This window comes from Bufo gargarizans, chromosome 5, assembly GCF_014858855.1.
Source record: "Bufo gargarizans isolate SCDJY-AF-19 chromosome 5, ASM1485885v1, whole genome shotgun sequence".
NCBI lineage: Eukaryota > Metazoa > Chordata > Amphibia > Anura > Bufonidae > Bufo > Bufo gargarizans.
In genome coordinates, this window is record NC_058084.1 from 90,191,510 (window position 1) to 90,204,525 (window position 13,016).

Here is a 13,016-nt window from a genome sequence, read left to right on the forward strand (position 1 = left end):
GTTCACTGTGCTCCGGCCCCCAGCTCCAGTAGTTATAAAATGTTGTACAATTAATAAGAAATCTATTCATTTGGCCCCCCTCTGCAGTATTACATTCAATACAGCCACATCATACTCACAGGGCTGTCATCTTAATGCTGGCCGGCCGGGCAGAGGAGCGGCAGAGTCACAACTGACGTCATGTGCCCGGCCTACTTTCTGAATGAAGGAGGCGGCGCAGGCATGTGACGTCAGTCGTGATGCTGCCGCTCGTCTGCCCAGCCGGCCAGCACAGCCCTGTGAGTAGGATGTGGCTGTATTGAATGTAATACTGCAGAGGGGGGCCAAATGAATAGAATGCTTATTAATTGTACAACATTTTATAACTACTGGAGCTGGGGGCCGGAGCACAGTGAACGCACTGGCCCCCAGCTCCTCCCCGCTATTTCCGGCCGATATGTAAAAATATCGGCAGAAACAGATTAGGTGCATTCTCGGCCGATATTTTCGGCCGCCGAAATTTCGGTGCACCCCTAGTTCCGTGCCTCCGTTCCGCACTGCTCCTTCTGGTGTGCACACGGCCGGTGCCAGTAAACTGCAGACTCGCTGGCTGCAATGCAATCACTGATAGAAAACACGGACCAAATCACTGAAGTGTTAACTATTCCTTAGGCTACATGCACACGACCGTATGTGTTTTGCAGTACACAAAAAAAAAAAAAAAACGGATGACATTCATATGCCATCCGTTTTTCTTTTTTGCAGATCCATTGTAACAATGCCTAAAATGGACAATAGGACATGTTCTATTTTTTTTTTGCGGGGCTACGTAACGGACATACTGATGCGGACAACACACAATATGCTGTCCGCATTTTTTGCGGACCCATTGAAATAAATGGGTCCGCATTCTATCTGCAAAAAAAACGGAACGGACACGGAAACAAACACTGGTCGTGTAATTTCAAAGCATACATACTGGGAGGCAATTACCTTAATCACTGCAGGCATTTTGGAGTTAAGACTGTCATATGTAAAATGCAGACGGGTTCGGAATGAACATTTGTACAGAAGTGGATCCTGATAAAATTCTATTTTCCCGCTGGCATTTCTCTTGTCGAGACAAACAGTGCAGTCCGAAAAATTTATAACTTTTCTAAGGACGAGATCAGTGGCTGCAATGAAAAAACCTTAAATTTTAAGTAACCGCACTCTGCTCTGGAAATGGTCTATTGCATTAATACAGTTTTGGGCATAAAAGTAGGGGAGAAAGTGAAGTAATTTTTGACGACAGGCGCACACACCAGGAGGATATGTCTAATTGATGATAAGGCCCTAATGAGCAAATCATTTCTGCGAATAACAATTTACATATTGATCAGTCTATAAAATATGAGAAAAATCTCAAACTTGGGAAAACCTATTCGCCCAATGCATTCTAGAAGGTGGCCAGCTGAGACATGAACATAGGACAGGTGTTACACATTATCCGATACACATTTTACTGTCTACAAATGCCCATTTTGCTGCGGTTTTAGTAAATGTAGAAAAACCACAGCAAAGCGGTTTTGCAAAATGGCCAATATTTTGGATGTGATTTGCAGAAACACTGTGACTAAACCAGCAAACATGAATACACCCTACATAAATGGTCACTGAAAAAATGAATGAACTTTTTTCTTTAACTGGACAGCCAACTACAAAATACGTAAGATTAAAGGGGTTTTCCAATTGTTTATTTTACATACTACTGGGTAGGTAATCAGTATCTGATCGGTGGGGGTCTGACACTTGGGACCACCGCCAATCAGCTGTTTGAGAAGGCGCTGGCACTCCTGAGAATGCTACGGTCTTCTGTCTTCTACATTGTATAGCGGCTGTGCTTGATGTCCCGTTGGGGCTGAGCTGCACCCGGGCCATGTGACCAATGAATGTGGGGTCAGTCGCCTAGGAAAAGCTTTAAAAGGTTTCAACGCTTCTGCGAGCACCAAGGTGGACAGGTCATCAGTGAAAAGAAAAAAAAAAAACACTTGGAAAAGCCCCTTAAATTTGCATATAAAGATAAATGAGTCCAGACACAAACATTAGGAGTCACAGCTCACCAGAGATGTCCATAAAAGCCCGGTCCCAGAACTCGTCCACTGTGCAACACTCTGCGCACGTGATGTTGACCGACAGGACAATATCGTCCTCAACGTACTTCAAGATTAGGTTATTCACCACGATATTCACATTGTTCACAACACGACGGATTAAACTCTGGACATAACCTGCAAGACAAAGGACAAGCAATGAAGATTCTGGAATAACCTCTACAGAACTGCGCAATGGAGGAAGAAAGTAAACCTCAGACCCCCGCACACTAACAAAAGACCCTCCGGTTCATTAAAAAAAAAGACTTCACCTTAAAGGGGTTGTCTCATCTGAGACAATGGGGGCATATCGCTAGGATATGCCCCCACTGTCTTATAGGTGTGGGTCCCAACCCTGGGACCTGCGCCTATTTTGGGAATGGAGCCCCGCAAGGTGGTGGCTGGAGGACTCTGGTCCAGCCACCACCAAGCGCACTCCCCATAGAAGTGAATGGGAGCACACCGCTCATGACCGGCCACCGCTCCCATTCACTTCTCTGGGCATGACAGAAATAGCAGAGCCAGCGCTCGGTTATTTTTGTCGGCCCTAAAGAAAAGGAATGGATGGAGGCTGCTCATGTGTAGTGCGTCCTCCACCACTTTCGGGGCTCTCTTCTCGATATAGGTGCGGGTTCTAGCAGTGGGACCCACACCAAAAAGACAAGAGGGCATATCCTAGAGAAATGCCCCCATAGTCTGTGATGAGACAACCCCTTTAACTGTGGAACGAGCAGAACACTTACATGGTACCCTCCTTTTCATCTGCAGATGTGCCAATTTCGGGTTATTCAAGATGTCCACAACGCTTCCCAGACTACTTGACGCACATTGTGTTTCGGTAGGCAAAGACACTTGCTGCTCATCCAGTCCTGCGATCAGACTGGCCAGCAGTGCTCACTTGAGCCAAGCCTAGCGCAACAAGGCTTGGGCCTCCAATTGCACAGTATGCATCAGGTAGTCTAAGAAGCGGTGCGGCCATCTTGGATGATAAAAGAGGAATCTGGGAATTAATGCATCTGCAAGTAAAAAGATAAAGACGGGGTGGGGTCACCAGGTAAGTGTTGTTTGATCCCTAGTTAATGTGAATTTTTATTCTTGAACGAGAGGGAGGCTTTAAATACACTTTTTATTTCATTATTTTTTTTTTTTTTACTTGTGTGTGTTTTTCTTTTATTGTTCCTTGCACATATAGGACTATAGCGCATGCTGAACAAGCACAAGCAGTTACAAGATACCTTATCTAACCTGTAAAGAAAAGCTGAACAAAAAAGTCTCACAAATCAATAACTATTTGTCTTCCGAGGGTCATAGAACAAACATAAACTGCTAGAAATAAGAGTTGTTGTTTTTTTTACTATGCCTTTAAAGGGGTTGTGTCACAAAACATATTATACATTTTTCAAACCAGCCGCTATATCTGAATACTTTTGTTATTACGTGTAAATTAGTATAGCCAGTGAGCTATTATAAAGTGTGTCTGTATACCACTGTTTGTGCTCAGTTTAGGCTGGTTTTGCGTAAAAGTTTTATTTTCCGTTCTTCTGATCAGTCAGAAGAACAGAAAAAAAAATGGATCCTGTTGCATCCGTTATGCACATTTGGCATCAGTTTTAGCCATTTCCATCTGAGACCCATATATTTCAGACGGAAAAAGTACTGCATGCAGTTGGCTAAAACGGATGCAACAGATCTGGGTTTATTTTTTTTTTTACAGGATCCGGTTTTGTTTTCTTCTCTTCTTCTGACTGATCAGAAAAATTGAAATTGAAACAGTGATGTGAAACCAACCTTAAAGGGGTTCTGCACTTTGTTCTAACTGATGATCTATCCTCTGGATAGATCATCAGCATTTGATTGGTGGAGGGCCAACACCCGGGACCCCTGACGATCAGCGGTTTGAGAAGGCAGCAGCGCTCCAGCAGCGCCGCGGCCTTCTCACTGTTTACCGCTGGCCCACTGACGTCACGACTAGTATCACTGGCCTGGGAGCGGGGCTAAGCTCTGTTTACTTGAATAGAGCTTAGCTGCGCCCAGGTCAGTTGCTACTAGTCGTGACATCACTGGGCCGGCGGTAAACAGTGAGAAGGCCGCGGCGCTGCTGCCTTCTCAAACAGCTGATCGTCAGCGGTCCCGGGTGTCGGACCGCCGCCGATCAGAAGCTGATGATCTATCCAGAGGATAGATCATCAGTTTAAACAAAGTGCAGAACCCCTTAAAAATCTGCAACTGCCAACAGTCATATATTCTGGTAGAAGCTGTGGCACTTACAGGGAGCGAGCTGCAGCAGAAAGGACATGCTCCCTGGGCTGCCAAGCTAAAGAGAATCTAGCTGAGCAATGGAAGCAATGCATGTGGAGATCTCTGGATCCATGTGAGGTACAGCGCTGGTTAGGAAGAGATTGTCATGTACTAGATTATGTGTTATTTTTATTTTTTACATTAATCATGGGACAACCCATTTAATTGCAAGTAATCCAGGTTGCTATGATAATACTTCACAATTATAAAGATACAGCATGGGCTCTGTTCTCATATACATTTTTAAATATTTTTAAAATATTATGGTCCATCAGTTTTAAGTCTAGGCCAGAAAGGTGTTGCCGATATTTGCTATTATAGCCACCAAGAATCCATGCACGTTCTGCAGAAACAACCCCATTCACAAGTATGAAAGAGATTTTCAGGTGCAGGTGTAAATATATCCCACACATTAGACAGGATGTTCAATGTGACGGTTTCACTTTGAATCTCTATACCCAAGTATTAGGGGGCGCCAACACATGACAGAAAATACAGACAGGAAAAATGCAACAAAAACTGCAACGTTCTTGCTCTGAAAATGGCTGTGGACGTCAAACTCTCCATTGCCAAAGGTGAATTTTGCAGTAGAGATAAAAATTTTATTTTATGCACTTACATAGCACTATTATAGTCCGTAGCGCTTTACAGACATTAGCATCACACTGTCCCCAAGGGGGCTCACAGTCTAAGCTTCCTATCAGGGAGGAAACCGGAGAACCCGGAGAAAACCAAAGCAAAGGGGGGGGGGACACACAAATTCCATGAAGATGTTGTCCTTGGTCGGGTTTGAACCCAGGATCCCAGCGCTGCAAGGCACCGGTGCTAACCACGAGCCATTGTGCTGCCCTGGATAAGTAGCATAAGTGGACATGCTGTCGATTTCAAATCCAGACTTCAGGTAAATTTACTTTGTGGATTTTGTATGCTGTGTGTGGATGAGATTTCTTAAAAATCTCATCCACTTTGCTGGTACTGTAAGACACTGCGGATTTGCAGTACAAAAATTCACAGAGCATCCCCCATGTGGAAACGTAGTCTTAGATATGGTCCCCAGTGTGGATCTCACATCAAATTCATGGAAATCTGTTGCGATTCCATAGCATCCACGTTACAAGAGGACGTTGCTGCAAACTGTGATTCTGATTCACCGTGGATTTCACCCTTATACAGAATTTGGGTGACATCAGCAGTGAAGAGCAGAGGCATTTTCTGAAAATGCACAATGTGCTCATATTTCTCAGCTGAATTTTTTTCTACTATGCATGGATGAAGGTTTGAAAACCTCATTCATATGAACAGTGCTGTAAACTACTGCCAATTTGTGGTGAGGAATCAATGCGGCATTGGCTAGGTTCACACAAGCGGCACAGCCTTCCGGCAGGCTGTTCTGGTATAGAATGAAGATTCTCTGCATATTTGCTAGGTTGGCGTCGGATCTCAATCGAACCCCATTACAGTTAAAGGGGCTTTCCCACCAAAAATATTCTACAGTTTTCAAACCAGCATCTGGATCTGAATTATTTTGTAATTGCATGTAATTAAAAATTTAGCACAGCCCCCGAGTTATGCAATAAAATGTATCTGTACAGCGCCAACTGCTGTTGTTTTGCTCATTTCTTTGTCCATCTCACTGAGAAGGCCGCACATGCTCAGTTTCATCCTTCAGCTGTCTCCTGAGCCGTGATAGGGAGAGCATGGACACGCCCCCTTCGCTGCAGCAGAATAGACACTCCCCATGAGCTTCCAGCTTGATATATATCTAGCAGAGCAATGAATGGGGAGATCTCTGGATCCATGTGAGGTACAGGGCAGGTTCTAGCTTTGTTATAAAGAGATTCTCATTTGTTACACTGCCTGCCCAGATTTGTAAACGCTAGTGTGAAACATTGCATACCAGAGTGCTAATTACTAGTGGGATCTCTCAGACCGTGTGCGATGGACTATTTCCCATGCAAGGTTACAAAGCATTAACAAGAACTGACAGCAGTGCACTCCTGGAATGTGCTGGTGCTTGATGGTCACATGTGATGAGCTGCTGCCCACCCACAGAAAGCAAAGACACCAGAGCTGGAGATGGGTGAGTAAAGAAGCTAAAAAGGATGAGCGGCACTTTTTATTTTTGCATTACCATAGTTAAAATTGTGGTGTCTATTATTCCAGATATTTTTTAATTCATGAGATTAAATTTTTTTTTTAAGAATTTGCATCTCATGCAATTTATTTTGTTCCAAAACCAACTAACTCCTCCGCATTGTTGTTACCAGAGAGGAGGCGCAGTCGGTTTACACCTCACGCTGTGAACGGGTTATAGTTTATGTTGTAAGTCGCCTAAGGCTTCCAACATTGTGAAGTCATGATATAAAAATAGCCTGAGATTAACATGGCATGCGTTACAATGGTCGGCACTTACTTCACAGCCTCACATTAAACTGCAGTTTACTCTGTAAGGCCATTTAAAAGATTTACAAGCAAATATTGAGCGCATAAAAACGCAGAGTGTAATTTAAAGTCTAACAAACATAACTTTTACTGCTGACCTAATAAAAGGCGACGGCCTGGCTTCTAAAATAGGAAAATATGAGTCATATCTGAACCCAATTCACACTGTGTGTTAGAAGGTTACAGGTAGGGCTGCAGTAAACGATTATTTCAGTAATCAAGTTTTCTATCGATAATTTATGATTAATCGAGTATTCTAATAAGAAAAAATGAATTAATAGACTGTTTTCCTTTATAAAAACTCAGCAGACCCCCTGCCATCAGTCCCCAACACCCTTCGTTCCCCCGTGTGATCATCCACAGTGCTTAATTCCCCCCCAGTGCCATCGGCTCCACTATCCCCCAGTGACATCAGCTCTGTTCCCCCAGTGACATCAGCTCCGTTCCCCCAGTGCCTTTAGCTCTCCCCCACCCTAGTGCCATCGGCTCCACTATCCCCCAGTGACATCAGCTCTCCCCCACCCCATAGCCATCAGCTCCCCCCCCCCCACCCCCCCCTTGTGCCAGCAGCTCTCCCCGCCTGCTTCCCCTGACACCCGGAGTGCACAGCATCATTGGTTGCACCAACTTATCTTTCCAGCAGGGGCGCCGCCGACACTCCATCGTTCCGCGCTGCTCTGCGTCTGACGTCACACGGCGCATCAGGTCACGGCGTGCGTACGTCAGTGCAGCGCGGGACCATGGATGTGCTGTGGAGTGTCCAAAGGCCCCCTCCTGGAAAGGTGAGTATTGCGGGCCAGCGGGAGACCAAGCGCATCACTCCCAGTCCATGGTCACGTGACACAAACGAATCCTCGATGCAAAAAATTGTCGAATTACTCGTTTAAGCCCTAGTTACAGGCACTGCTAACCAGAACGTGGAGCTTACCACCTGCAAACCTTCACTTAGGAAGTCCATTATCTAGGACTCTGCCTATTTTTAAATACAGCACCAGACACCACGCGTGGTAAAGCAATGCAGTGCTAGGGGACGGGCAGAAGGGATTATTTACCTGTACACCAAAAGTATTAGGCAATTACTAGACAGAAATAAACACACGCACCAATTGAACACATATGCTACCTGTCACGCTTCACTGTGGGAGGGAAACACCACACAGATCATAGGAGGGAAGGGGGAAACAGGCCTGAGAACTAGGGAAGGAAGATAAACACCTCCTAGTGAAAAGTCCTAACCAAAATCCTGATTGACTACAAGTATGAACAGACCCAAAGGTAGGCGAGTTCATACACAGGAATAGCTAGAGTCCTATCTAGCCCTATAGGACCCTGGTACTAATGGCAGGGACAAGACTACCTATTTCTCCAAAAGGAAGGATGAACAGGAGTCTACTTCATGCCTGATACAAACAATAGGGAAATGCAACACACAGAACCCAAACAAAATACAAAAGGGAAAGGAAAGACTTAAAGGGGTTGTTCAAGTTATATTTATTAATGACCTATCCTCAGGATAGGTCATCTATATCAGATCGTCGGGGGTCCGACACCCGGCACCCCCGCCAATCAGCTGTTTGAAGAGAAGGCGTGCGCCGTGCCAGCGATGCCTCCTCTTCACTGTTTACCTTCTAGCCGTTGCATCTGCAGCGGTGAGCAGGTGTAATTACACCCAAACCGTCCTATTCATTTCAATGGGACAGATTGTTTCCATACACTTGTATAGGAGCGATCTGATATTGATGACCTATCATGAGGATAGGTCATCAATAAATATAACTTGGACAACCCCTTTAACTTCAAAGAGGCTATGGAAGCACCATGAACTCAGCCGAGATCCAACCACAAACAATCTACAGGCACAGAAGGAGTGCTGTAACTCCAAAATATGTATCATCCTATAATTATTTCTATAAATAAAAAGTTTACATATAAACCGCACAGCATAGTAAGCAGCTATAAATAAGGAAGGTTAAATGACCACATAAGCAACACCTGAAGCAAGGGGTGTGGCCATAACCAGAAACAACACAGACACCTATAGATCCACAGGGAAAACCTGTCAGATCAAACCACGTGTTGCCAGTCTCACAGATCTCCTGCCACTCACTGTCGCCGGGACGTCCGTATGTCCCGGTACGTCCGTGACACTTCCGCCAAGGCACTTGAGCAAATATCCCATTCCCGTCATTCAGACAAGTTAACAAAACTCTGAGAACCAGGCTTCCTTTATGCTGGGCAGAAAAGAAGTGGATCAATGTGATAAGACGTTCATCAAAAACATTTTTATCTGGATTATTTCTTGCACAAAGGAAAGAATATGCAGACCGCCATTGCTACTTACATTTAAAATACATATTTCCTTTTTTCCCAATGAAACTAAGACTTTCACACTAGCGTTTTTGTTTTCCGGTATCGAGTTCCCTCACAGGGGCTCAATACCGGAAAAAAACTGATCAGTTTTATCCTAATACATTCTGAATGGAGAGCAATCCGTTCAGGATGCATCAGTTCAGTCCCTTTTACGTTTTTTGGATGGAGAAAATACCGCTGCATGCTGCAGTTTTATCTCTGGCTAAAAATACTGAACACTTGCCTGATTGTCGGCATTAATTTACAGTGTATTACTGACGGATCAGGCATTAAGTGTTCTGGCAAAACGGATCCGGCTTTTTCGGTCTGCGCATGCACAGACCTTTAAAAATGCAAAAATAAAATTAATACCGGATCCGTTTTTCCGGATGACACCGGAGAGACGGATCCAGTATTGCAATGCATTTGTCAGATGGATACGCATCTGGATCTGTCAGACAAGTGCCATTAGTTTGCGTGCGGATTGCAGGATCCAGCAGGCAGTTCCGGCGACGGAACTGCCTGCCGGAATCCTCTGCCGCAAGTGTGAAAGTACCCTTTCACACGTACACATTCATTTTAATGTGTGTATTCACACATGCGTGTTTTAGCACGGTCCGTGAGTCAGTGGTTTTGGCACGGAAGCATGCTCTATCTTGTCTGTGTTCACGGATCCATCACGCCCTTACAGTCTATGGGTCCGTGACGGACGCGACACAGAAGCCATCCAAGTTTCATCTGTGTTTAATGGAAAATTAAGGGCGAATGCTTTGAAAATTTATTTCAGTGTCAGTAAAACACAAATGAGACACGGAGAGCAGAAAACGGATACATGGACCAAACAGATACTTCATGGACATCTTCACGGATGCATCACTGACCATATTTTCACAGATTTCCACACGGACGTGTGAACGAGGCATTAGGCTACCCACAGCGTAATACAGTAACAGCAAAATGAGTGAGATTAGACAAATCTTATGTACACTTTGTTTTTCTTTTTTGTGTGGAAATTGACCTTCTGTGCAGATTTTGAAATCCACAGCATGTCAAAACTTTGTGCAATTTTTTGTACAGATTTTGCCCTTTTCAGTGAAAGGGTGAGAGCTGCAAAAATCTGCACCAAAAACTGCAAGTAACACATGTAGTTTTTGGTGCAGAACTGATGCAGAAATGTACAGAAATCCACATGATAAACTGTGTGGATTTTTGTGTTTTGAAACTGAAGGGTGGATGCACAGTGTAGAAAATATGCACCAAAAACAGCCCAAAAATGAACATAAATCTACATTATTTATTGCAGTTTTGGTGCATTTTTGTGCGCTTTTTGGTGCAGATTTGCAGCAGATCTCACCCTCAGGCTGCATTCACACGTCCGTGGAACATGGTCCGTGTGATACCGGCCTGTATTTCTTCAGAGTGCAGGAGCGCACGGCGTCATTGGTTGCTATGACGCTGTGCGCTTCCTGCCGCCGCTGTACAGTAATACACTGGTATGATCTATACCGGTGTATCACTGTAATGCGGCGGCAACAGGAAGTGCGCGGCGTCATAGCAACCAATGACGCCGTGTGCGCTCCTGCACTCTGAAGAAGTCCAGGCCGGTATCACACGGACCGTGTTCCACGGACGTGTGAATGCAGCCTTACATCGAAAATAGTGAAATACGCACAAAGAAAAAGAAAAACACAACAACAATGGATATGCTGCAGATTTCAAAATCCACACCGCAGGTCAATTTCCACACCTTATAAAAAAGCTAAGTGTACATGAGATTTGTGTCATCTCATAGGCTTCGCTGGTGCTGTATTACACTGCGTTCTTTCTGTGCTGACAAAATACACGTAATCCACAAAATGTGCACCCAATGAAAATGCTGCACAGAGACTACTATAATTTGTAATACCTGTATAAGGCTCTGATCACAAGGCGGATTTTGACATATTTGTGCCGCGATTTGTTTTCTACTTCAATACCGTAGACCCACTTGCGGCATAAATGGAGCTAAACCGTGAACGGACACCCGCTAAGTCTTCCAGTGCCGTCCATCTGAACCATGAAAAGACATCCTTTATTGTAGTGGTCGTGACTTTAACCACTTAAGGACCACAGGTTTATACCCCCCTAGTGACCAGGCCCTTTTTTACATATCGGCACTTCACAACTTTAACGGTTTATTGCTCGGTCATGCAACTTGGCACCCAAATGAATTTTACCTCCTTTTCTTCACACAAATACAGCTTTCTTTTGATGGTATTTTATTGCTGCTGAGATTTTTCGTTTTTCTGATATTAATCAAAATAGACCGCATTTTTCTCAAAAAAAAAGTGTATTTTTAACTTTTTCTGGTAAAATTGTTCAAATATAATTACATTTCTATACAAGTTTGTGTCAGAATTTATTGTGCTACATGTCTTTCATAAAAAAAAAAAATCCAATAAGTGTATATTTATTGGTTTGCGCAAAAGTTATAGCGTTTACAAACTATGGTACAAAAATGTGAATTTCCGCATTTTGAAGCAGCTCTGACTTTCTGAGCACCCGTAATGTTTCTTGAGGTGCTAGAATGCCAGGATAGTATAAATACCCTCCAAATGACCCCATTTTAGAAAGAAGACACCCCAAAGTATTCGCGGAGGGGCATGGTGAGTTCATGTATGATTTAATTTTTTTTCACAAGTTAGCGGAAAATGACACTTTGAGGGGAAAAAATATTTATAAGGTTTCCATTTCTGCTAACTTCTGGGGAAAAAAAAATTATAAATCTCCCACGGACTCACTAAGCCCCTCAGTGAATACCTTGGGGTGTCTACTTTCCGAAATGGGGTCATTTGTGGGGTGTGTTTACTGTTCTGGCATTTTGGGCGGGGCTAAATTGTGAGCAACCCTATAAAGCCTAAAGGTACTGGTTGGACTTTCGGCCCCTTTACGCACCTTGGCTGCAAAAAAGTGTCACACATCTGGTATCGCCGTACTCAGGAGAAGTTGGGCAATGTGTTTTGGGGTGTCTTTTCACACATACCCATGCTGGGTAAGAGAAATATCTCTGTAAATTGACAACTTTGTATAAAAAAAATTAAAAGGTTGTCATTTACAGAGATATTTCTCACACACAGTATGGGTATATGTAAAAAATACACCCCAAAACACATTGCGCAACTTCTCCTGAGTACGGCGATACCACATGTGTGACACTTTTTTGCAGCCTAGGTGCACAAAGGGGCCCAAATTCCAATAAGTACCTTTAGGATTTCACAGGGCATTTTTACACATTTGGATTCCGTGAGTGGTATGGTGAGTTCATGTAAGATTTTATTTTTTGTCACAAGTTAGTGGAATATGAGACTTTGTGAGAAAAAGAAAAAAAAAATTCCGCTAACTTGTGGCAAAAAAAAATAAATCTTCTATGAACTCGCCATGCCCCTCAAAAGTGATCTTTATAGCGCCGCCGCGATTTTACGGTGTTTTTGCAGTGATCAGGAAATAAAAAATTCTGTCACTGCGGTGGGGAGGACAGAAAGCAAGTGTGGGCACAAGATCAGGCCTGATCGGGCGAACACTGTGTTTTTTGTAGAGCCTAAGGTGACCCTAATGTACTGATATAGATCTGATTGCGATCAGTCTTGATCACTTACAGATACTATATAGTACTAGTGCTGATTAGCGACAGCGATGACGCTAATCAGCGACTGCGGTGCGGTGGGCTGGGCGCTAACTACCTAACCAGTAGCTAACTAACTGGCGGTGATAAGGGACCCTTAGGCCCCATTCATTTCTATGGGGACAGACTTTGTCCTGCTCGGATCCGGAATTGCG

The 13,016-nt window shown here is 44.0% G+C and overlaps 1 protein-coding gene across 7 annotated transcripts in view; it reads right to left on the reverse strand.

Moving 5' to 3' along the window:
- VPS13B (vacuolar protein sorting 13 homolog B) overlaps nt 1-13,016 on the reverse strand; it is a 988,099-nt gene that overhangs the window by 884,008 nt on the left and 91,075 nt on the right. For all 7 annotated transcript variants that reach the window (XM_044295329.1, XM_044295331.1, XM_044295327.1 and 4 more), the window contains 2 exons: nt 2,082-2,249; nt 973-1,154 (listed from right to left, as the gene is read on the reverse strand). In XM_044295329.1, the coding sequence (XP_044151264.1) occupies nt 973-1,154; nt 2,082-2,249 (350 nt within the window). The remainder of the gene's footprint in view (nt 1-972; nt 1,155-2,081; nt 2,250-13,016) is intronic.